This window comes from Mustela putorius, unplaced genomic scaffold, assembly GCF_011764305.1.
Source record: "Mustela putorius furo isolate JIRA1106 unplaced genomic scaffold, ASM1176430v1.1 tig00000721_pilon_pilon_pilon, whole genome shotgun sequence".
Taxonomy (NCBI): domain Eukaryota; kingdom Metazoa; phylum Chordata; class Mammalia; order Carnivora; family Mustelidae; genus Mustela; species Mustela putorius.
The window spans coordinates 3643705-3665931 of record NW_025421456.1 but is presented as its reverse complement, the minus strand read 5'-3'; the positions used below and the strand labels follow the sequence as shown (position 1 = coordinate 3665931).

The 22227-nt window shown below is 40.0% G+C and overlaps 1 protein-coding gene and 1 long non-coding RNA gene across 2 annotated transcripts in view; one reads left to right on the top strand and one right to left on the bottom strand.

The window, feature by feature from the left end:
* The first annotated feature begins 3574 nt into the window (after positions 1-3574).
* On the top strand, positions 3575-21290 carry LOC106005379. The gene is made up of 4 exons (XR_001178695.1): positions 3575-3623; positions 5645-5785; positions 17616-17779; positions 20052-21290. It is a non-coding gene; the product is annotated as an uncharacterized LOC106005379 (long non-coding RNA).
* SPATA5 (spermatogenesis associated 5) overlaps positions 17080-22227 on the bottom strand; it is a 332472-nt gene continuing 327324 nt past the window's right edge. The window contains exon 16 of the mRNA XM_004747954.3: positions 17080-17416. Coding sequence (XP_004748011.1) covers positions 17240-17416 — 177 coding nt within the window. The 3' untranslated portion in view covers positions 17080-17239. The remainder of the gene's footprint in view (positions 17417-22227) is intronic.

The window sequence follows — 22227 nt, the reverse complement described above, 5'->3', positions numbered from 1 at the left end:
GTACACTATTTATTATTTTGTTTGTGGACAATACTCATAAAGTTGTTATTTAAACATAGCAACCTTAATTCCTTAGTATTATTAAATGTATGTTTCTTGAACGCCGGGTAGAGATAAAGCATGGTGAGGAGTGGTACGGAGTTTCAAAAAAGGAAAATAAGTCCTATCTGCCTTCCTGAGCTACTGTCTAAAGGAAGAAAGCACAAGTGAAATCGTAAAATGATAATGCAAGAGCATTTATTAAGAGCCAAAATGATTGGTGCAGATGACACTGGTGTTCACGGAAAGGAGAGGACCCTGAAGGCTGTAGAGTGGGGGACAGTTTCATGGAGTGGGAGGTCTTGGGCTGTGAGCTGAAGGCTTCAGCTCAGCAGAGAAGGAAGAAAAGGGCATGGTGGCTGAGGGTACAAACTGTGTAAGGACCCCGAGATGGTGGAAATGTGGATGAGGAAGAGCAGGAGAAAGACAAGACTTCTCGTGGCAGCTCTGATTACGCCGAACCCAGGAGGAAAACATTACAAGGAAATGGCTAGGCACTTCCAGCCTGGGGAGTTAGACTTCCTTGCAAGACAGGAGGTGACTGCCAGGTGCCAAGCTCATGCAGGATGTTTAGAGGAAAGAGGGGAGCAGGAGACTGGTGTGTACACTAAGCATGGGATGATGAAGCCTGGATCAAACTGGGAACCGTGGAAACAGAAAGGAAGGAAGGAATGGATCTGAGAGATACACATTTGGAGGTTTTTTTTTTTTGTTTTTTTTTTTTTTTAAGATTTGATTTATTTATTCGAGAGACGGAGATCACAAGTAGGCAGAGAAGCAGGCAGAGAGAGAGGAGGAAGCAGGCTCCCCGCCGAGCAGAGAGCCCGACGCGGGGCTCGATCCCAGAACCCCAGGATCACGACCCAAGCCGAAGGCAGAGGCTTCAACCCACTGAGCCCCAGGCGCCCCACACACTTGGAGTTTTAAAAAAGAAAACAAAATTTGGCCATAACCCCTACTGCTTTAGAGTGATAAATGCTGTTTTTACCATGGTACACATTTTCCAAAACGTTTTTTTCTTCACTTACGTACTTTTTTGGTTTGAGTCCTGCTCTGCTAGGTTACTAGCTGTGTGAATTCCGGCAAGTTACTTGGCCTCTCAAGTCTCTTAGTTCCCTCTTTCCTCAATGGTACATGGGGCAAATAAGCCACCTTGTTGGGAATAAATTAGATGATCTATATAAATTGGCTTAGCATAGACCTCGTACATAGCAAATGCTCAATCATTACTTGGCTATTATTATTAATTCTGTATTGTTCATTCCCTTACTGGTACACTTTTTAGGACAGTATTTGTATTTCTTTTGTTGTTGTTGTGGTTAGTACAAACAGTGTTGCCATAAACAACCTTGTATATCTAACTTTTAAAAACCCGTGTTATGAATTGATTTCTGAAAAAGAGAAGTTGGCACATTTTAAATGTTGATAGAGGTTGCATATCAGAAAGGACACTTGGATCCAGCAGCTGTTTAAGGAGAATGAATCAAAGTTGGCATAAAGATTTGTAATCACTACAGGCCTACATCATGTTCTCGTGCTTCCCTTTCCTGTGCTTCACAGACAGTGTGTGTTTCACTAACTGAAGGTTGTGGCAACCCTGGTCCCATTTTTTGAACAGCAAGCACTCCCTTCATGTCTCTGTGTCCCATTTTGGTAATTCTCACAATATTTCAAACATTTTCATTATTATTCTATTTATAGGATCTGTGATCAGTCATTATGACTCACTGAAAGCTTGGATGATGGTTAGCAAGAAAGCAATTTTTTTTTTTTACCAGTGAAGTATTTTTAAATTAAGATAGTACATTCTTTTTTTAAACAGAATACTATTGCACATGTAATAGTACAGTATAGTATAGTATAGTTATATACTATACTATAAGTATAGTATAGTATAGTATACACATAACTTTGTGTTATGTGTACAGTACAGTATAGCATAAACATAACTTTTATTTGCTCTGGGAAAACCACACATTCATTCTATTCTCTGTATTGTGGAATACAGTTTTTTTGCAATGTTTGTTTTATTGCAGTAGTCTAGACCCAAAGCTGCAATATCTTTGAGGTATGTGTGAATTTGTGATCGATTCAGAAGACTTTCAAAGAATGAGATTCCTTCTCTTTCGTGCCCCCTCTCTCCCTTTCTCGTTCTGTCTCTTCTCTCTCTCTCTCTCTCTCGCAAACTCTTGGAGTATTATGGTGACCTTTCTATGCTTTCTTCCATTAAGAGTGTTTAAGCCAGCAGTGCCAAAATGAAAACAAAACAAAACAAACCACTTTGAAAACTGCCTTGTTGATGCACATTTAAAATTACTATCTTCTTTCTTTCCCAATGCCAAGAATCGTAACAAGTCAAGTATTGCACATTGTTGTTATAGGTTGAATTGTGTCCTCCCAAAAGTGATATATTGAATCCTAACCCTAGTCACCTCAGAATGTGACTCATTTGGACAAAGGATCTTGAGAGAGGTAATCGTGTTCAAATTAAGGCAGCAGAGGAATTCTTAATCCAATGTGACTAGTGTCTTAAAAAAAGTGAAAAGTTGGACACAGAGACGGCACAGAGAGAAGACGACATGAAGACACAGGGAGAAGACGGCATCTGCAAATCATGGAGAGGCTTGGAACACATCCTTCCTCAGAGCCCTGGGAAGGAACCAATCCTTCATTTTGGACTTCCAGATCCCCCAGGAATGTGAGAAACCGAGTTTCTGTTGTTAAACCACTCAGTGTGTTAGGGCAGCCTTAAGAAACTAATGTAACTGTCATAAAAATGACATAATAAAATTTTTTAAATTTGGTCTGTGTCAACTGGATTAATCAAGATCCTTGCTTCGTGACATATTGCTATCATTGGGCTGTGATTATTTGGCCTAAATTTATTTCATTATTTTCAATAATGTAATAAACATCTATGAACCCATCTTTCGAAACAAAAATAGGACCAGAAAATGACTCATACCTAATCATACATTCTCCCACAAACGTGATCCCTGACCTCCCCACCCATCAGCCCAAATTCTGAACCCATTTCCTTGCTTTTCTTCCTACAAAGTTTTATTGCATTCCTAAGCTGCACATACTTTTAAAAATTTTAGTTGCTTTCAACTATTATAAAGGGTATCATGTCATATATAATCTTTTGGGACTTTCTTGTTTATTTAATATCCCATTGCTAAGATTCACCCATCTTGTTGCATGTTGCTGCCCTTCATTTGTTATTCTATTTTAGTGTTTTGAAATCAAATGTCCTGATGCCATGACTGTTCTTTAGACTCATGCTTACATTCTCATTCTTCCTCACCCCATTGTTCCTACTCTTTTAACTTAAAGGCCTGGTGGAGACCTTGTATTTCAGGAAAGAGAAGTCTCTCTGGCCCACGTGCCATGAGGACTTGTGGGGCACACAGCTGCAGGGATCTTCCTGCTTCATTATTCGTCATATCTTTGTTCATTGTGACTCTTAGAAATGTATCCGTAACAACTATGAGGACTGACTTCTTAAAGTGAAGCATTTCCCTTTGGTCATTAACCGAGAGGACGGAATAGTTCAGTGACTCACATTGCTCAGATTTCAAAAGGTGAGTAAAGGGAAATGTTAATATGAGTCAGAATTTACCCAATGGTTTTGAGTAAATACCCCCAAAATAGCCTTTTTCCCCTTGGATTCCTGAGTGAGAGCAGCATGGTGATCCTTTCCTTCGGGAAGCAGTATGGTGTGGTGAGAGCAGGATAGCTCTGGTAGGCGGAAGTTGTGGCTGTAATCCATCAAACTGTCCCTACCTCTTCCTTTGTGATCTTGGGCAAGTCACTGAGTTAAATGGTTGTTAGAAATACCTTTTAGTTCTAAGATGCTTGCCTTCTCTATTTGTAGAAAACTCAACCGATGTCTAGGGCTTTTTTTTTTTTTTTTTTTTAAGAATTATTTATTTTTTCAGAGAGAAGGAGAGTACAAACAGGGGGAGAGGGAGGCAGAGGGAGAAGCAGGCTCCCCACTGAGCAGGGAGCCCAATCCAGGACTCAATCTCAGGTCCCTGGGATCATGACCGGAGCCAAAGGCAGACGTTAACTGACTGAGCGGCCCGGGTGCCCCATCCCATTTCTAGTTCTTAAAATGTCAAAGTAGGAACCAGCCCAGGGTTTCCGCCTTATTAGAGCAAAAATTTTGGGCAACAAGGACTGATGGCTATCTAGTCCTCGGGCTTCGCCATGATGTTCAGTCCTCCCAGCCAGAGTTCCACAGCCAGAGCCAGACTGAAGCTGCCTGGAGAGTTTCTGGAGATGGATCCTGTGCGCCGGTGGAAGGTGATTCATGTTCCACATTCTTTCACCTTTCTGCCTTCTCTGAGAACCACAGGTTATTGTGCGTGCTCTTTGATCCTTTTCTAAACGTTGTGTACAGGACATTTTCAAAGGTAGAAAACAGAGCTGGAGATGGAATAGGAAAGAAGAATGGAGAAAGAAAGTCTAAGCAGTGCAAACGTGAAAATAAAATGACCTTTGTGCCTTAAATGAGGGGATTGGCAGAAATGGCTTATTATGCAGCTGAGGTATGTGAAATGTAGAATTTGCTGGGCTGGCAGATTAATCCCATTTAAGCAGGGGAAAGTACTCCATGACATTAAAGGATTTATTTGTTTGCTAATCTGCTTCAGACCTCACAGGCCTTGTTACAAATAAGCAGGTGGAGGAGAAGGAAATGGTCAGAAAGAAGAAGTTACTGAAAAGGAGACCGTTGTCATTCCCGTTTCCCCTCCCAGGTTTGCTAACCTAACGTCTAAAGAGGCCGTCCAAAGCACTGGAGAATCCAGCCGCCTGCAAACACGGCGTGTGTTACTGGCGAAATGGACAACGTAGAGGGTTTTTTTTGTTCGTTCTGTTTTGTTTTTATACAGCTGGTGTGATCCTTCCCTGTATACACACAAGCCAGAGTATATTTCTCCTGTAATTTCAAACTCAGGGTTTGAACAAGCTTTAATCTTTATCACTAGATTTATTGGGACCAATCACCAGTAGTCATTTCAACTTGGAACAGTCTCCTTTCTTTAATTTTTAAAACTCCCCTCCCCTCAAATGCAAACAAACGTTTGCTTTACTGTTGCCTTTTTCCTCCTGGATGGACTGCCCAGTGCAAGAGCCAAACATCCTCTTAATCTCTTTTTCAAAGACTATAACCCTCTTTTGGGTAAAGCAGTCATTTTGTTTTGTTCCACTGCACCTTGACAATGCCGAGAAAACATAATCCTTTACTTAGAATAGAATCTCAGATTTGCTGTTCCATTACCCAGTAGCCTAAGCATTTGTATTAAAAGACAGTTAAGCTTTTTTCAGTGAGGCATTTCCTTCCTTACCTTCCTCACAGAAAGTTCTGCTTTATTTTTAGTAATATCCTGGCTCCTGGTATTGTATTTGTGCACATAATCTCTTCACAATAATGCTTAGTACTCTGGTGGCACCTTCCCTCCAAGGAACTCAAAGACCTTTACAAACATTAATTAGTTCTCACAGCACCCCCGTGAAATGGGTGAGTATTCCATTCCAATTGATATATTATTATCCACTTTTTGTGATTTTGCCAAAATTCTTTTCCTTTCTTCCCCAGTGTGTTTCCTAATGGAATTCACCTTTAGTCGTCTGGAGCTGGTTAGCTAAGTACCTGGTAAAGGAATGAACCACAGCAAACGGAAGCATCAAAGAAAGATGTGAAGAGTGGTCTACAGAAAGCTTGGTGGACCAGCATGTGGTGGGGAGTAGAAAGACCCTCCTTATCCTCCACCTCCCCTCATACTCCGGGGAAGGGCAGAGGAGATAAGTGCATGGGAGAAACCTGATGAGGGCCGGGGTGGGGGTGGCGGTGATGACAGACAACTTCTGCCAGGAACAGTGGGCAAATTCCTGTGATTCTGAGCTATTCGACCATTTCCAGGGCTGGTGGCCTCTGTGGTGATGAACTTTAACCTACCTTAAGAAGTGAAAAGGACTCATTACCCCAGAAGCCACTGGAAAAATCCTCACCGTTCTTCAGGTTTAGTACAATCTGCTCTGTGCTAAAATTTCACTGTAATATGTTTTTTCCACCAGCTTTTTGTAAAAAAAAAAAACTTACCAAAAGTTGCAACATTTTACGAAAGTGTGGGTCTTTACGACTTAAAAATGTTTGAAAATGTGTGTTAGTATTTCTGTATCTACTCAGGTGATTCTAATCCTAGCCTTTCCTTCACACTTCATTACTAAAATGGGAGCTATGTGGAGGAATAAAGTGGCCATTTGTTGAAGGTGAACCCAGGAGACAAAGGACCAGATTTCCTTTTTGACTGAATGCAAGAGAGCTGAGCAGGAGCCCTTGAAAGGACTAACCATTATCCTTTAACGCTCAGCCAATAGGTGCTTCTGCACTCATTCAATCACCCTTATCAAGCTTTCTGAGGAATTCCTACTGAGAAGTTATTTGAAGGGGACAAAGCATAGAAGCCCGCAAAAATTTTTTGTGGAAATATGCAAATAAAAAAAGATTTTTAAAAATTTTTATTTGGGGGGTGCCTGGGTGGCTCAGTGGGTTAAAGCCTCTACCTTCGGCTCGGGTCATAATCCTAGGGTCCTGGGATAGAGCCCCGCATTGGGCTCTCTGCTCAGCGGGGAGCCTGCTTCCTCCTTCTCTCTCTCTGCCTCTCAGCCTACTTGTAATCTCTGCCTGTCAAATAAATAAATAAAATCTTTAAAAAAATTTTTTTTATTTGGCCCAGAAGCCAAGTGATTTCCCTTCACTTACCGATGGAAATGGGGGATTAAATATGGACTGGTTTTAGATTGCTACATGTTAAAATAAGAAAAAAAAATGTGGAGAGCTATAAAAATAGTATGAATTTAAGGTAAAATATAAGAATTTGACCAAAGACAGGAAATTCTTTGTGTTCTAATTTCCTGACCACTGACCTCTGTAGGAACTTAGTGCTGCCCCACCATCTTACTACACATTTATAGGCCATTTACTTTTTCTTTCCTAACCTCCAAAACTTCCTCCTCCATCCCTATACTCAGCTGAGAACAGAGCTTCCTATTTCATTAAGAAAAATAGTCCCAAGTTTTCATCAAATATCTCCACTTATTGCCCAGTACGATCTACCCTGCCTTTCTCTCTGTAGCTATAAAACAGGTTTGTGGGTCCCAGGCCAAGCCTGCCCTAGTGCCTGGGGCCTGTCCTCTTCCCTGGCTCTGCCACTTAACCGGATCTAGGGCTAAATTCTTTCATCTTTATTACATCAGGAAAGCTCTGGCATCTTAAAGCTTACAAAATAAAATGTAGGCCACCACTGAGATAATTTCAGACAACCAACCAAGTAAACTCCACAGTACTTACGATATTTCATGCAAATACCAAAGTGTTGATGGGTATCAGACAGGGAGAGAGAAAAAGAAAGAGTGGGAGAGAGGAAAGAGATACTTTTGTGCATTTTATTTATTTTTTTTTTGTTTTTTTTTTTTTAAAGATTTTATTTATTTATTTGACAGAGAAATTACAAGTAGATGGAGAGGCAGACAGAGAGAGAGAGAGGGAAGCAGGCTCCCTGCGGAGCAGAGAGCCCGATGCGGGACTCGATCCCAGGACCCTGAGATCATGACCTGAGCCGAAGGCAGCGGCTTAACCCACTGAGCCACCCAGGCGCCCACTTTTGTGCATTTTAAAGACAATTTTGAACAAATAATGAGATTCAGGAAACAAAGTACTTCCTATAATGAAAGAGCATATATATCATGATTATACGAAGATCGGCACCATAGTTATTATCACAACCATACAGTTAATGCAGCATAAATTTTGGGGGTACTCCCTTTTCAGAAGTCCAGAAAAAAACAAATATGATTCTGACACCAATTCTGATGTGGGGATTTTTCTTCCAACCATTGACCTATTAATTCAATTCAATTCCAACACTACCTGGTGATAAAGTCAACTCCCACAGATTAAGAGCTTAGTCTGTTTGTTTATTTATTTATTTAAGATTTTATTTATTTATTTGACGGAGAGAAGCACAGCTAGAGAGCGAACACAAGCAGGGGGAGCAGGAGAGGGAGAAGCAGACTCCCCACTGAGCAGAGAGCTCAATGTGAGGCTCTATCCCAGAACCCTAGGATCATGATCTGAGCTGAAGGCAGACACTTAATGACTGAGTCACCCAGATGCCCCAAGAGCTTAATCCTTTAGGACTGCTTCCCCCTACCACAGCCTCCACAGAATCCCCCTACCTTCAGATGCCAATCAACAGTCCAGGTTATCACCTGTGCTTATGACCATCTATAAATCAGAGGTTCCCATGACTCACTCCTTTGGGTTGATTAATTTGCTAGAGCTGCTCACAGAACTCAAAGAAACATTCTACTCACTAGATTACTGGCTCATTATAAAAGATAAAATGCAGGAACAGCCAGAAGGGAAAGATACATAGGGCAAGGTATGGGGGAAGGGCGCGGAGCTTCCATGCTCTCTAAGCCACTCTCCCCAAATCTCCATGTGTTTTCTAACTCCCTGCTACATGGCGCAACTGATGAAATCATTGGCCATTGGCATGGATCCAACCTCCAGCCCCTCAACCCTGTCCCATCCTCCATGGACACTCAGTATGTGATAGGCTGGCTTTTGAACAGGGTGGTAGAAAGAGAGCAAAATAGAGCATATGCCCACAGAGGAACAGGCGCATAGACACTAGCAGCACCGATAGCCAACAGGAAAGTAAAGTGTTTTCTTTTCATCATTGTAATTTTTCCTTTTATTTTTTTTTAAGATTTTATTTATTTATTTGACAGACCGAGATCACAAGTAGGCAGAGAGGCAGGTAGAGAGAGAGGGGGAAGCAGGCTCCCCACTGAGCAGAGAGCCCGATGTCAGCTCGATCCCAGGACCCTGAGATCATGACCTGAGCCGAAGGCAAATGCTTAACGACTGAGCCACCCAGGCACCCCTGTAATTATTCCTTATTAGTAGTAGTTTTGTAAAAATCCATAGTCTGGCCTTAGCTCTGAGGTCGCTGAGTCAGGGTCTTTGCCCACACTCGGGAACAAAGTGGTAGGGAATTACTGGTGACCTGGACTAACTTGTTAAGAGCTGATTGAGGACCCATGGATGAGGAGTGACTTATGTGGGGGAGCCTGGGGGATGGAGGGCGGCAGTGTGGAGGGTGTTACTACTGCCAGTTGTACTTGACAAACACTGAAGTATTCATCAGGGGAATCCCAGCAAACATTTGAAGGAGTAAAACCAGTAGAATGGACTTTTGGTTGTAGGGGATGAAAACTTCAAGATGTAAACTAGGTGTGAAAGGAAATGTGCCCTTATTTTGTTGTTAAGAGCCAGTGAAGTCTGAGACTATATTAGTTACATAATAACCCTTCAGTTAATTATCTTGGGGTTTTTACTTTATTCCCTTGTATGACTTCATGCACTAGCGCTCAAAGAACAATGATAAACAATTGCCCTAGTTTCTGATATTTAATTAGGGTATGGGCCATTGGGTTAGTATTACTATTTTTAGCAGGTTAATGTTACCTTTGCCTTTTGAAAAACTGAGAAATGAATGTTGCATTCCGTACTGAATGCACTGTTTTCTATTTTGATCTATTAATATGCTCAATTATTTGATTCTGAGTAGTAATTTTTTTAAAGGTGCTTCTTTTAAAGGTGTGTAGCTACTGAAAGGGGGTTGGCACTATGTCAGTCACAGCAGGAATTGGGAAAACTTCCTTTTCCTTTAGGCTCTGAAACAGTTTCAATGGCATAATGATGATTGGATTGAAGACCTGAATTCATTTTAGCCTATAAAACCATCCATGCTCAAGAATTTTTGAGAGGTAGCTATATGAAAATTAACAATTTCAACAGGGTTTCACCTGTATTGGCACGATAATATAAAATTCTTAACTTTTTATTTCATTCATAAATGTGGTTTCTTTCCCCCTCAACTTTATGTTGTGGCTTTGTTACCTTTTAAAAAGCAAGCCAAAAGGCATATTAGTTTACTATTGCTGATTTAATACATTATCACAAACAGTGGCTTAAAACAACACAAACTGGGCGACTGGTGGCTTAGTCGGTTAGGGGTTTGCCTTCCACTCAGGTCATGATCTCGGTCCTGGGATCGAGTCCCACACTGGGGTCCCTGCTCACTGGGGAGTCTGCTTCTCCCTCTGCCTCTACCTGTCACTCCCCCTACTTGTGCCCTCTTTCTCTCTTTCTGTCAAATGAATACACACACACACACACACACACACACACACAAACTTACTCTGTAACACTTCTGTAGCAGTCTGCATTAAGTCGGAAATGGGACTAAAGTCGAGGTGTTGGCAGGGCTATCCTGGAGGCGTTATGAAGGGAACCCTTGTCTTTTCCAGACTCCAGAGTCTGCATATCCCCTGGCTTGCCGTCCTTTCCTCCATCTTCAAAGCCAGCAGAGAAGCATCTTCAGACTTTTCTTTCTGACCTCTTTTCCTCTGAATCTGATTCTCCTGCTTCCTTCTTTTCTTCCTTATAAGGGTCTTTATGATTACGTTGGGCCTATGCAGAAAATCCAGGGTACTCTCATCTCAAGATCCTTAATTTGATCACATCTATAAAGTCCCCTTTTGGCATTTAAGGTAACATATGATTTTCACTGTTTCTGGGGACTAGAGTGTGGATATCTTTTTGTGTTGGGGGGCATGGTGCATCGTTCTGTCCACCACAAAAAGATTAATTTGTTTTGGATTTTGTTCTCCAAAGAATGGGCTATTGGAGCAGTCATTTCTGTTGTTTTTTGTTAATTAAAGCTTTTACCTTTATATTTTCCTAAAGTTAATTTTGGAGTTATTTATGATAACTTTTTGAGGAGATTTCATAATTTGGTTAATCTTATTCTATTAATGAAAGTTTTTAGATTTATAAATTATCTTCTGTGTAGAGGTGTTAATTGAATTCCATACATTTTGATATATAGTATCTTCACTATTATTTTTCAGATATTGTTTTGATTTCCTCTTTGATCAAAGAATCATTTCCAGATGAATTTTGAACTTCTAAATACTTGGGGTTTTGTTATTTCTACATTTCTCAGTTTTAGGTGTCTTTTTAAAAGCTTTTATTTATTTATTCGAGAGAGAGGGAAAGTGTGCAGGAGCAGCAGGGGGTGGAGTGGTGGGGTGGGGTGGGGAAGCCGCAGAGAGAGACGGAGAAGCAAACTACCCCCTGAGCAGGGAGCCTGATTTGGGGCTAGATCCCAGGACCCTGGGATCATGACCTGCGCCGAAGGCAGAGGCTTTAACCCAGTGAGCCACCCAGGTGCCTCCAGGTACCCCTTCTTAATTTTAGTTTTATTACATGGTGATTATAGGGCACATTCTGCAACATTCCTGCATTTGCAAATATTTTGTGTATGTGTTTGTGTATATACAATATTATATAATTTATATATATATTTATATATTATATATTTTTATATATAGATTTATATTTTTAGAAATATATATATTTATATAGAGAGATTATATGAGAGAATAAAATATTGTCCATTCTCAGTTTGCAAAGTTTAATATTTATCTAAGTTACTTAGATTCTGTGTATCTTGGAGATAATTACTAAATCAGTTTATGAAGAGCTTATTTATTTTTTTTAATAGCACTACAATGTTCCATTGTATGGATGTACTATAATTTATTTAAATAGAACCTATTGTTAGATGCTTGTTCTAGTATTTTGCTATTATAACAAATACTTCACCATTAGATGGTGAATAATATGCTATTCTTTACCTTTGGGAGCATATTTGTGGAATAAATTATAAATAAATTCCATTAGCTCTGTTCATTTTGAAACTTACTCAAATGTTTTATGATATCCCCTGTCAAATTGACTATATTTTAACATTTTTGAGATATCAGAGCAGTTGTATTCTAAACTATTTCCCTCTTTTCTCAGAAAATGTCTCTTCTAATGTATTCTAGCTTTATCTTTCAGTACTTTGTTTCTCCCCCAGTGCCAAACTTTCTCCCCAGATTTTTGGCACAGGTCCCCTGTTGTATTTCCCTTTGGGATATCTCAATCTGTGATTATTCCTGGCCCCAAATAATCTGTTCTCCATGTCCTTGACTCTCCTTTTCACCTGTCAACATTTTTATTATTGTTTATGATTATGTTGGTGTAAACAGTAATTTAATTGCTGTGGGTTTATGACAAACATATGAATATATTATTACATGTCAGTTCCCATTTCACTTAACTGCATTTGACTGATTTTAATATGAATATTTTTGGGATATTTAGAAAGATTTATTTGAGAGAGAGAGAGACTGTGCTAGTGGTGAGTGTGGTAGGGGGAGAGGGAGAGGGTGATAGGGAGAGAGAGAATCCTTAAGCAGACTCCCTCTGAGTGGGAGGTCTGTTACTACACTCGATCCCGGGACCCTGAGATCCTGACATGAGCTGAAACCAAAAGTTGGATGCTTGCCTGGATATTATCACAATATTAATATTAAAATCAAAGTAATTCATTTTTTCCCGAAAAAGGTGTTTTTAAATTAATAGTCTGATAATTGATGGTGTCTTATCACATCATATGTGTTCTGAAGCAGAGTAGATGTTGAAATTCCTGGAATTCATGGAATTAACCAGCTTTCTAAGTAGGTTCAAAATGTATTGTACTTGACAGATAGCCTTTGAAATACTTTACCTGGGGTTTAATCTGTTCCCTGATTTCAGCATACATGAACTCTATTTTTCTTTCTTTTCATTTCTTTGGGTTTTGTTGCGTGTGGTATGTTAAGTGTGTCATTTTAACCATCTTTCCGGAAATGTTTATCACTAGGTCCTGAAAGAGGAGTCTACAAATTTCTCAATAATTTTGTAACCAACTTAAAACCTTGTAATATCTCTTTCTGCCTTAATTTGCTAGAATGAATTCTTTTCCCCAAAAGTGAGTCCTAAAAGATACAGGCTACTGGGGTATATTTGACATAAACATTCGGTAAAAAGCTTTTCCGTGCATACAACTGTTAAAATGAAAACTGAAGGAAGGAAAGTAAATCAATTTGGAGCATTAGAATTTCTATGTGGACCATATTTGAAAAAATACTGCTAATTCAACCCATATATAATTTCAAAGTGTGCTTTGGTGTATGCTCATCTTTAATGTTAGGACTCAGAGAAACATGACAAAATGAACTAAAACTCTTAACAACCTCATTCAGAAATTTAAGTAACAACAGGCCAGGGAAATAACTTCATTCTATTCTAGCAACTTTTCTGTAGCCTTCTCCTAATTAAGATAAATTAAACATACACTTAAATTTGGTTTTTCTATAAATTCAATAATTTTTCTAAAGTCGAAAACCTATACATTATTTTTTAAAACCTGTTTTATACATTAGAAATAACACAGAACTAAATATTTCTCAAGCAATGTTAGGGCAGTCAGAATCAAGCTTATAAATACACTTTCTTAGTCATAAAGGAGTAAAAAGTTAGAAGCCATTCCTCTAAATTTTGTTGTTAGAAACACTAATTTCACTATTGAAATGAAAACCTCTTGGAACACTGGGGGAAAAAATAAGTGTCACTGTGAGTATCCTGAAACCCTGAAGAGAATCTGGACCAACGACAAACACTTGACCAGATGCCAAAAAGCAAATTGTTTTCTGAAGACAGGAAGCTGGACATTTTCTTTTCTTGCTGCACTTAAATTTTCCATGAACTATAATGTGTAATTCAATCACAAACAAACCTAAATAATAGGATCATACACGATTTTAAATCCACACATAGGAGACCTGGGCATCAGAAGTAAAGCCCTCACGCAGATGAAGCTGGAGTAAACTGTTATTAGTGACATCTGACCTGTTCTTTTCTCTGACTCAGATTTTTACTGGTCCTGTTATAAAAAGGGCACAAACTTCAAATAAAGAACAATCATTGCCTTTTCAATGGTAATAATTAGCTATCTAAAGATATAAAAAATAATTGGTTTATAATAGATTAAAGATGTAATGCTCTAAAATCTTTTTAAATTCTTGACTTCCTGCTCCTTGCACAACCACAGTACCATGGAAACAGAAGTCTCACTCTGGACTTAATTTCTCCCACCCTTGGTCATCAAACAAGGATCACCTAACCCTAATTCTCACCAACACATTTCTTGTTTCCTGGATCCTAAAAGCACCCCCCCCTTTTTTTTTTTTTTTTGCCTTCTTGAGTTTTATTCCATCATCCCAGTACTTCTCATTTTCTAGACACATGGGGTGGTAGGCATTGTGGATTGCACTGGAGGTCATGGACTGGGAGGAAGGACAAGATTGTGATGCTGGTTAGAAACGCAGGACAGGGCTGGGGATGCATTTTGCCCTTTGCCCCATAACGTGTCAATTTAAGACTGATCTTTTAAACATTATTATGACATACTTAGGCATAAAACGTATAGACTAGATTACAATCAACACCTGTATTCACATTACCCAGTTTAAGATAGGACATTTCAGCTTTTCTCCCCAGAGGAAATTCTCTTGGTATTTGATGCTTTTCATTTCCCTCCACATAGTTCTCTACTATCCGTGTTCTCATCAACAACACGTATTCTCTTGCATGTCTTAAAATTTAAATGAATGAAAGTATTCTTCTGAAATGTTTCTCTCTTTTTTGAAATTCCTCTTTTCCATGTAGCTCTAATTACAATTTTACTGCTGTAAATATTGCATTGTATGGGTATCCCATAGAAATCCATTCTCTGACGGATAGATCGTTTCCAGTTTCTTACTATTTAAAAGTACTAGGGCTCTGATTTTCTTAATCATTACTCATTGAAAACAACTTGCTCTGAGACATACACTGAAGAGAACTCTGAGATTATAGGGTATTCAGCATTCCTAGATATGTTAGTTGCTCTCTGAAGTAGCTGTCCCAATTTATGCCCCATCAGCAGACTGTGTACACCCTTCAGGATTATAAACTCTGTAAGCAGGGTTTTAGCTGTTGGAATCCTCCATGGCCTGGGTGAGGCTGTATTCCTCTAACAACTGGAAGTGCTGGTCATCCCAAGGATGTTTCTAGTGTGGATCCATATTTTCATGTTGAAAGGTTTCAGGTGTCTAAATCTCAAAGGTGGTGTGAATTTGAACCCAGAAGCCGTGGTCAGGTAAGCTCAGGGTCAGAATTCTGAGGAGCTGCTTCTTTTCTTTTCAAATACAAAGCACAGACCACGAGGATCCTTGTGATCTCTCCAGTCAGCAGGAGAAAGTCTTTTCTAATTTGCCCTTACACTGCAGGTGTTGGTCTTTAATGATCTGGACATTATATAGGAGGCCCGGTTATGACTTCTATGTCACATGGGCTGAAGGGTCTGAGCGATCACTAATAGCTGAGCTCCTCATTTATTGAGATTGCCCCCCTTCCTCCCCACCGCCCAGTCTCCAGCCTGAGAACCTATGCCAGTTCAGGCTTACTGTTCTGGTTTTTATTTTATTGGTAATGCGAATTTAATTTTTTTTTTCTGTGTAGGCCTCTGTGGATAAGGTTTTTCTCTTTATTTTCTGTGCCCTCAGAACTTAGAGAGAAGGATGGTCCTCTAATAACCAAAGGGAAAATGCAAAGCATAATAGTAATTCTGAGGTCCTATTTCATCATGTAAGCCTTATATTCTAAATCAGCAGAAACCAACAGAATGTTCTAGTGATAGATGTATTCTACAATCTATTCTATCCACATGGCAGATACTTGTCACAGGTGGCTACTGGACACTTGAAATGAAGCTAATGTGTCTGGTGAACTCAGTTTTTAATATTATTTAATTTTAATTCATTAAAATTTAAACTTAAATAGCTGTATGTGGCTAGTAGCTATTATATTTGACAGTAGAGCTCTAAGTAGTAGTCCTGTGGGTGGTTTTATGTATATATTAATAAAGTAATGTAGTCTGGGGAAAAAAATGCCTTGCAAGTCTATTTTTGATAGTCAAAGGGTAAGATATTTGAGAGGTGACTTCAGAATATAAAACTGTATAGTCCCATTATTGTGATAATCAGGTATTTCTCGCCTGACTTGTCTTTCTGGAAATTTTCAAAGATCTACAGTGAGCATGTCTCAGTGCACATTCTTTCCACTGCCACTTTCTCAACTGGAAGTCAGGGAATCAATTTCTGACAGTTTTTCAAAGATTTTTATGGAATATTCAAGTGTCAAGAAATTCTGAAAATAAATAATTAGGAGCACAAATATACATATTTCAAATGCAGCCTAAGACAATATGGTTACAAGTACAATTTGGTTTATCTTTGAACTGAAAAAGTTTATTGGTAACCTAAAAATGGGTGCAAATTAACACATGAACATATAATTTATCTATAGTGTTGCATGAAACAAAACAGGTCTATTGCTTTAGGCCTGGACTGGGATTATAATTCCTATTCTTTTAAATTTGCAAAGGGCATTACATGAAATAACTCTTAATTTTTTTTTAAATTGCCATTAGTACAGATTAAGAAGGCCAAAGCAAAAATGTAGGTGTAAATTATAATAAGAACAAAAACATACCTGGAAACAAGGCCATATAAACCTGGCTGGTACATTTGGCTATTTCACTGGCTGGCCTTTAAAAATAAAGATCTGTAAATCTTTCTCACTATGGACTAATCGACATGTATCTTGTATTTCTTGTATAAAACTGATGTTTACAGGCTGGCCATTCAGGAATAGACTGAAACAGATTCTGGAGTTAGGAAAGCATTTCATGGGAGGAATAAACTAGGTCAAAAATGAAAAAGCTAAAGTTTGCTTTTTAAATATCAGCATATATTTCCAGATAAAACTGATTTAAACTCGTGTCCAGAGATTTTTATGGATAGTTTTACTGTATCCATTTCATTTAAAATGTCTTTAAACACTGAAGCCTCTCAATTCCAGTCAACATAATTCAGACACTTTGCTTATGAAGGATTTTTTTGGACACTCTCAAGACAAACTTTTTAAAAAAAATTTTATTTATTTACTCATGAGAGACAGAGAGAGAGAGAGAGAGAGAGAGAGAGACCCAGTGTGGGACTCTGATCCCAGGATCCAGGGTTCATGACCTGAGCTGAAGGCAGATGCTTAACAGACTGAGTGACCCAGGCGCCCAAGACAAATTTTTAAAAGAGAAACAGGTTTTGTCTAGAACGCATTTTTAGCACAATGAATACGTATCCTTTGTCAGATTGAATGTAGCCCACTCTTCTCTTGATACTCCTCATAGAAACGTCTCAGTGATTTAGGAATTCTCGGTGTCACAGTGCTCAAGGCTTGAGTAAAATGTCTTCTCGTAATGCAGTTGGCTTGAATGTCTTCTTCCAGAGCTAAAAGGGCTGCCTCCCTACAGACAGCTATAACCTGAAGCAAAACAATGAAATAAAAACAAACATATCAAAAAAATAAAAGTAAAAAAAGAAAGAAAGAAAGGGAGAGAAAAAACAATCAGTACTGTTTTTTTTAGAAATGTAGTATTTCAAATATTCATCTGTGATAACTGCTACAACCAGAAGCACATCGCTAACATGGATCTTCACGCTTATTCTGCTTCGTTTTTCAGAAGGATAAAAAGTAATCGCCTTCATTCCAAAACAATGTATTAAGTCCTCAGAATCAGGAGGGGCTAGCAGAGATGTAAGACACGGCATTTGTTCTTAAGAAGCTCGCAGTGGTAAAGGTGGAACACACGTGCGGGCACATATTTCTGCTACAAGGTGACAAAAGGTGAGTGTGTATGTGCGTTGGGGGCAGGTGGGAACCAAGAGATAAGGGGGTGAGGGCGGAGGAAGGAGATACCCTGATATGCAGCAAGGTCCTGCTCATCAGCACACTTGTCAGGGCATAGAATTTCCACATTCCATTTGACCTCTGAGGTTTTACCCACATGTAAAAGCATTTCTTTATGTGCATCCCTTGAACTGAGTTCTTAGATCTTGGGAATATCGGAGAGAAGTTGTCTGCGTTTACTTTGGAGAGCTGCATTGGAACAGAGAAGTGAATTTTGTTTACTCAGTGAGGAAAGCTGGAAGAATTGAAAGGAATCTGGGGAGGGGGTGGAGTGGATGCAGAGTGAGGGAGGACAGAGTGGGCGGTAGGAAAGCGGAAGGGGAGGAAGGTTCAAGTCTTGAATCCTGAAATGTGTTTTTAAGCTCTCTGGACTTCAGACAGCGGAAGCAGGCTGATGCCAGTGTCATTCTAAAGACACATTACTGTGGTGAAAAGAGCTTGTGGGATGAAAAGAGATATTGTGATTTTCAGGGCAACAGGGACAACAGTGATTGATACTGACTGCACCTTTATATCGGTAAATGAAAGGGCCAGCTGAAACACATTTGTCCAGCCATTCAGCATATTTTCTCTGTTTGTTCACTTACTGAAAAGAGTTCCTCTGCTTATGCTGGGCTAATGGCTGCCAAAGCAGTTTAGTAGCTTTTTAGGGGATTTAGCAGCATGTTTAGGGAGCTTTCAAAAAACACGCATAGATTTAGATGGCTTTGTCAAATTACGACAATGTAACTATTAGTTCTGGGCTTCATTAATGAGCCCTGAAGTTGACTACAGTGGTTATGCACGTTAATGCTTTTCCAAAAAGAGTGGCTACCAACTGTTGAAGGAAAGGGCAAAACTTCCAGGGATTTGTAAAAACAACTTCATCACACGTTCTGGTGCAAAAAGAGTTATTTTGAAAACAAGATGTAATAATTAATAAGCACAATAAAAGCACATGAAATGCCCAACATGGTAAAATGGTTATCTGATGGTTCCACTCTGTAGAAAGTGACCCTGAGGACCTCCGTGAAGGGAGGTAAAACAACCAAGCAGGGAAAGCCTCAACTCTCTCCTTCCCTCCATCTGAGCAGCACTTCTGCTATCTGCAATAATTTAAAAAAAAAAAAAAAAAAGATTTTATTTAGTTATTTATTTGAGAGAGAGAGAGAGAGCGAGCACAGGCGCGTGTGCACACCTGAGTAGGGGTGGGGAGGGGCAGAGGGAGAAGCAGATTCCCCATTAAGCAGGGAGACCAATGCGGGTCTCCATCCCAGGACCCGATCCCAGGACCTAGAGATGGTGACCTGAGCCAAAGGCAGACACTTAACTGACTGAGTCCCTCGAGTGCCCCTGTTATCTGCAAGAATTTGAAGCAATGGTTGCAAGGCTGAAGTTTGAAGAAGAATCACTGGAAGAGGCAAAAAGGCCCGATCTTCCTGCTGGTTGGTGGACTTTAAGCTCTTTCTCTGAGACAGTACAAGGAATGTTCCATTATGTGGCTCCTTCTCTGGCTAAGTGGAGTAGAGAAGTCACCAGCTCTGGGCCAATGCATGTCTTGCACACTTCATAACTGAGACTTATCCCAGAGAATACCGGGCCCAGCACACGATGGCTACAGAAATTTACTGAGTCCCTACCACATGTGCTAGACAATTACTAAGGACTGTACTAATCCATTGCTATGTGAACACTGCTCCCCGCCCCCAGGTTCTATACAAGGCAGTGATGTCCCTAATAGTGTGCACCATCTGATGGAAGGATGGCAATGGAGTGGCCAGATAAGCATGTGTAAGGTGTGGGGTGTGCTGTGGGGAGGCTGGGCTGAAGAAAAGAGAGGTGACTGCAAGGTTGCCTGGACCCTCTCAAGTTCCTTGCAAGTTCCCAGAATCTGGTGACACGGCCACATAGTGAGTAGCTCCTGCTGCTGGTACATCTGAGAAAGTGTACTGCTGGTCTAGCAGGCTTCCTTTTTCAGTACACAGTAATCAAACTGGAAAAGGAATGGTTATACCTCTCTAATCACCAGAATCTCAGGTGGCCTAACAAGGCAGGGTAGGGAGATGTAGGTAGTGGGAAGTGACGGGTCACTGGGGCCCTGAAGTCTGTCCTTGGGGTCAGCAACCCTGAGCAAATCCTCTCTGCATATCAACTTTCTTTCCATTGTATCTCTGTGTATAGATTTTCCCAATTTCTAACTTGCCTTTTGCCTTTCTTTGGTCGCTTTCAGAACTGTGACTGAAGGGACACTGGTGGTGAGATGTGGTCAGAGCAGTAGCAGCCACCTGAAAGCTGGATGTTTGTAACTTACAGCCTGAACATATGTTAACATTCAAGAGTAATTGTCCTACTATATTTAGTATTTACTGGCCTGACCCTTAATTAACAATTCCATCCAATTTGGAGAACTACAAAATTGTGAGGTATAGAAAACTTGGACGGAGTTTTGACAAGAACACTGAGAAATGTTTGAATTCAATAGAGATGACCCTGGGAGCCTTTGAGAGACAATGGCCAAGGAAACAGAGCAGCTGGATACTGGTACTTTCAAGCACATCATAGGAAGGTGTCTTCCTCTGTACAGAAGGGCCACAGTCATTCGCCCTTCCAGAGCAGCTGGAGGACAGTCTGAATTGAACACTTGCTTCAAGAAAGGTTTTCCTGTTTCATAACATTTATAAGGGATGCCCTGAAGAACTTTCTGCCACTTCTATTTTCCTATCATATTTGCTTTAGCAATATACAACCAGTAACCAAGAGGAAGTAGGACACTACAAATAAGTAACAGGTCACTCATCAATCAACACCCACTGGATAGCTAACTCTGTACAACCACCAGATGAGGCCAGGCAGAGGATCCAGAGATGTCTACAACATGGCTACCAGTCTTCTGGTGCTCCCCCACCAGCAGGGGACCAAGGTCAATTAACTGCCCCATCTGGCATGGTATTAGAGGTACTGTTAAGCAAGGCTATAGGAAAAATGCTTTGGTATGGAAAGAAGAGAGGAATTACTGCTCCATAAACCGAAGTGGGAAGGGCAGAATCTAGATACGCATATAGAACAGACACAGGCATTCTGAGCAGGAGGAATAAAGTGGGCAAAGAAACAGCACCGTGGGGGCGAAAGAGACCAGAGATTGTGTAGCCAAATGGAGAATTAAAAAAAGAAAGAGAGAAGAGTAGTTCTGTCATCAAAATGTCACTAAAAATAAAATGACAGTTTTCAGAAGTCATGTGGGCCATAATAACAGTGAAGGCTAGTCAATGACAGTCATCTCTAAAGCTCTACACCCAATTCACAAGCGACTGATGCATAAGCAGCTGACAGAGAATAATTCCTAAAGCTTCCTTTGTTTTTATTTTCTCCCCATGAAAGGGCTTCTTAGAAATTCCAAGGGGAGAATCATTAAATGGATTACTGGTTCTTCTCTCCTAACCCAAATAAAAAGGTATGCCTGAAAACGGAAGTATTCTTAGGAGGCTCATTTCATGAAGGCTGGTTTCTATTTGCTCTGGAGTCACTCATACTTCTCAGGAGAAGTGTCGCTTTGCTACCTGCTCTCAGGGCCCATGCCAGCATTCCCCTTGACAGAGGAGTGTCTTTTCAGAGGAAGAAGTATAAGTTTTAGGTAACAGTGCATAGACTCTGTTTCCCACACTGCACCGTAGAATTTGAAAGATTTTTGTGAAGGCTGGCAGTAGTAATCTGCTTAATTTTCTTTAACCCACGGTTTCCCACAGAAGACTCCCTCTGCCCTGGTTATGGCAGAACAACCCGTGGGTGGCTACCTTTCAAGTTACTGATGATCTTCAGCACACACTATGGGAGATGTTAACCCACACGGAACAATTCAATCAGGACACAAAATGGCTCTTGCCTCTCACATATCCTATTTGCTCTCTCCTATTGCAGAATAGAGAAAAGAGGGAAAGGGAGGAAAAAAGAGCCTGGAGAAGGACCAGTCTGTTTAATGGGATCAAAGAAGAGCAGCCACAGCACGCGCTTGTGCTCTGGAGACGCAAATGGTCAATGCGTATTTGTCGAATAGAACCGAACATTTCCTTAACTATAAACAAGTTTCTACAAAGTATACATTATATGCAACTTTTTCATATTTGGTCCATATCCTATAATATTTTTACTTACATTACATATAGCCTATACTTTGTCAGTCATACTTAAGTCTCTGGAATGGTAACATCAGTAACAAAAATTGTTTAACACTGTTATACCTTATCTGAAGCAATGTTTCAGTTTGGCGTACTACTTTGAATCAAGTTCTGGCTTTAGAAGTAATATAAATTAGAACTTTTGCCAAGAATACAAGTATGCCTGTGTTATTTTGAGGGATGCTTCCTTAGGTATCAAAATTTGTTACATGGGGACAGGAACTCGTCTGTTGG